The sequence below is a fragment of the Priapulus caudatus genome, unplaced genomic scaffold (genome assembly GCF_000485595.1).
Source record: "Priapulus caudatus unplaced genomic scaffold, Priapulus_caudatus-5.0.1 Scaffold5416, whole genome shotgun sequence".
NCBI lineage: Eukaryota > Metazoa > Priapulida > Priapulimorpha > Priapulimorphida > Priapulidae > Priapulus > Priapulus caudatus.
The window spans coordinates 3,330-7,108 of record NW_014582477.1 but is presented as its reverse complement, the minus strand read 5'-3'; the positions used below and the strand labels follow the sequence as shown (position 1 = coordinate 7,108).

General features: G+C 52.6%; 2 protein-coding genes across 2 annotated transcripts in view; both read left to right on the top strand.

Annotated features, from left to right (window-relative positions):
- Window positions 1-548: 548 nt before the first annotated feature.
- On the top strand, window positions 549-2,207 carry LOC106819975 (techylectin-5A-like; the record flags this gene model as incomplete). The annotated part of the gene is made up of 3 exons (XM_014824538.1): window positions 549-713; window positions 1,124-1,469; window positions 2,192-2,207. Coding segments are annotated over 2 exons (422 nt in total), but the record flags the coding sequence as incomplete, so codon positions are not given.
- Window positions 1,545-3,779, top strand: part of LOC106819974 (techylectin-5A-like) — a 5,494-nt gene continuing 3,259 nt past the window's right edge. Inside the window, exons 1-2 of the mRNA XM_014824537.1 lie at window positions 1,545-1,550; window positions 2,044-2,140. Coding sequence (XP_014680023.1) covers window positions 1,545-1,550; window positions 2,044-2,140 — 103 coding nt within the window. The remainder of the gene's footprint in view (window positions 1,551-2,043; window positions 2,141-3,779) is intronic.

The window sequence follows — 3,779 nt, the reverse complement described above, 5'->3', positions numbered from 1 at the left end:
CGTGCGTGTGTGAGTGCGTGCATGACGTGCGTGCGTGCGTGCGTGCGTGCGTGCGTGCGTGCAAGCGAGCGTGCGTGTGTGCGTGCGTGTGTGCGTGCGTGCGTGCGTACGTGCGTGCGTGCGTGCGTGCGTGCGTGCGTGCATGCATGCGGGCGGGCGTGCGTGCGTGCGTGCGTGCGTGCGTGCGTGCGTGCGTGCGTGCGCGCGTGCTGTCTCAACCTAAACCTGTGCACGTGATCGTGAGAAACGTTTCGCTAGTCATACAATCACGTTTGATTTTAGCGTGAGCGACGTGTGGCAAGCGAAAATTCGATATAGCAACCACAGAGTTGTCGCTACACTACAAATCCACGGTTTTGAACCCGGCGTTAAATCGAATTCTGCCGACATTCACCTGGGTATATAAAGTTAAAATACGCCGAATTAAATTTCGTCGCTGGCGCAATTTCGTCGAAGAAGTGTGGCGATTGCGCATGCGTCGTAACGACGTCTCTCTCTCACTCTCATGCAGATAACCACGTCTCTCTCTTTCTCTCACTCTCATGCAGGCAACGACCGACTGAACGCTCTCACCACCTCCGTACCGATGCAGCTACGAATCGATCTGAGAAGATTCTCGGGCGAGACGCGCTACGCCACGTACGATGTTTTCAGCATCGCTTCAGAGAGGGCGCTGTACAAGCTCAACGTCGGCATGTACCACGGCACTGCGGGTAAACGCTCGTTTGCGTCTGTGAGAACACTATATACATTGTTATAACAATATATACATTGTTATATGTATAGGTACATGCTTATAGTTGCATGCATAACAATATATACATTATTATATGTATATGTATATATTGTTCCATGCAGAACAATATAAACATTGTTATACGTTTTAATATATATTGTTGCATGCAGAACAATGTATACATTGTTATACGCATAATATTGTTGTATGCATAGCACTCTCCTCTCGTGCTCTCTCTCTCTCTCTCTCTCTCTCTCTCTCTCTCTCTCGCACACTCTATCTATCTATCTCTCCCGCTCCCTCTCGGTTTCTCTCTCAATTCGCAATCATGCGCTCACCGTCACCCACATTACCTCCCCCGCCTCACACGCTTCTCATCATTTTCAGGCGACTCGATGATATCAGCTCATCACGGGAAGAATTTCAGCACTCCGGACCGGGACAACGACACCCACAAGACCGGCAGCTGCGCTAAATCTTGCAAGGGCGGTTGGTGGTACAGCGGCTGCCACAATTCGAACCTGAACGGACTCTACGGAGAGGACAACACGAAGGGAGTCGTGTGGTACACTTGGCCCGGTCACTCCGAGGCACTCATGAGCAGCGAGATGAAAGTGAGACCCGTGAAATACGCCCTCCACTGATCGCGGATGCTTGGCTGGCTACGAACCCGGGGCTCAGTGTCGGAATATGACAGAGTAGTACGCGCGTGCGTGCGTACGTGCGTTTTATAGTGGATGTACTAGCATAAATCTTATAGTGGATGTACTAGCGCGCAGGAGTATACAATCTCAGCATATATAGCCAGATGACTGTTATGATATAAGCGTACGATCAGTCCTCAGTGCGGTGTACGAGGACTCTAGAAACACATCTCCTATTCTCTCTCCACCTCTCTCTCTCTATCGGTGTCTGTATGCCTATCTCTTTATCGCTCTCTTTCTTTCTCGTTCTAGCCCTCTCTCGCTCTCTGTCTCCTTCTCCCTCTCTCTCTCACTCTCTCACTCTCTGTCTCTCCCTCTTTGCTCTCTGTGCCTCTCTGCGTCTCTCTCACACTCTCTTGCACGCTCTCTCTCTCTCTCTCGCGCGCGCTCTCTTTATCTATCGCGCACGCTCTCCCTCTCTCTCATTCTCTCCAGTAGACATTTTAACTTACACTCTTCTTCTTCTTTTTTCTCACGGCACCCGCGTCCGCTTCGAACCGTACACTATTGTTAGCAAGCGAAACTGAATATTTTCAGCAAGATGAAAGCAGGCAGGTGTCGTTCGTTTGTTGTTTTCATGCTAAGTGTGCAAGTTACACGCAGGTCTTTCAGCGAAGGCTAGATGGCTCAGAGTGTTTCTACAGAAACTGGGACTTGTACAAGTTCGGATTCGGAAACATAAACGGAGAACATTGGCTAGGTGCGTGCGTGCATGCATGCGGGCGGGCGGGCTTGCGTGCGAGCGTAAGAGCGTGCGTGCGTGCGTGCGTGCGTGCGTGCGTGTGGGCGTAAGAGCGTGCATGCGTGCGTGCGTGCGTGCTTGTGTGCGTGCGTGCGTGCAAGCGTGCGTGCAAGCGTGCGTGCGGGCTTGCGTGCGTGCATCCGTGCGTGCGAGCGTGCGTGCGTGCGTGCGTGCGTGCGTGCGTGCGTGCGTGCGGGCGGGCGTAAGAGCGCGCATGCGTGCGTGCGTGCGTGCGTGCGTGCGTGCGTGCGTGCGTGCGTGCATGCGTGCGTGCATGCGTGCGTGCGTGCGTGGTTCAAAACCGTTTATGTTTTTGTAGTGTAAGCGAAATAAACTCGAGGTGCCTATAATCGAATTTCCGCTTGTCACACGTCGGCTCACAGCTAAATCAAACGTGGTTTGTAATGACTAGCGAAACGTTTCTCACGATCACATGCACGAGTGGGTTTTGAGACAGCAACGCACGCACGCACTGCCAACGCACCATGCACGATCGCCACGCACGCATGCAAACGGCAACGCACGCACGCACGCAGCACGCGCCGAACGCACGCAGGCAGCACGGCTTCGCAGGCACGCACCGCACGCACGCTTCGCACGCAAGCGAAAGCACGCACGCACGGCATCAAGCAACGCACGTACAATGCCACGCACGCACGGCCGCAATGCCCGCCCCTCGCAGCGCAGCCGCCACGCAGCACGCAAAATGCACGCTCTTACGCCCGCCAGCACGCACCGCAACGCACGCGGACACACCGCACCTCTTGAACGCTCGCACGCGACGCCACGCGGACGCACGCTAGCCAAGTGTTTCGCCCGTTTAAATGTTGTCCGCGAAGAACCGAATCTTGTACGAGTCCAGCTTTCCTGTAGAAATCCCCTGGAGCCATCTACCGTTCGCTGAAGAAGACCTGCGTGTAACATTCAACACTTAGCATGAAAGACAAACGAACGACGACCACCTGCCCTGCCTTCATCGTTGCTGAAAATATTTCAAGTTTCGCGTTGCTACAGATAGTGTACGGTTCGAAGCGGACGCGGTGCCCGGTCAGAAAAAAAAACACTAAAATAGTGTAAAGTTAAAAAGATCTACTGGAGAGAATTGAGAGAGAGGGAGGAGAGATAGATAACAGATGAGCGCGCGCGATAAAGAAAGGAAGAGAGGAGAAGAGCGTGCAAAAATGTGAGAGAGACGCAGAGAAGGAACAGAGAGCGAGGTAGAGAGACAGAGAGTGAAAGAGAGAGAGGAGGGAGAGAAAGGGAGAAGGCAGACAGAGACGATCAGAAAGGCTTAGAAAGCCGAAGACAGGAAAAAAAGAGTTGAGACAGAGGGAGAGAGAGGGAGAAAGAGACAGAGAGCGATGGAGGGCTAGAACGAGAAAAAAAAAGAGCGATAAAGAGATATTAGGCATACAGACACCGAGAGAGAGAGAGAGAGAGAGAGAGAGAGAGAGAGAAGAGAGAGAGAGAAGAGAGGAGAGAGGGGGGAGAGAAGAAATAAGGAGAATTGTCTTTTCTAAGAGTTTTCGCAGCACCTCACTAGGACATGATCGTACGCCTTTGATATCATAACAGTCCCGAATCGGCTATATATGCT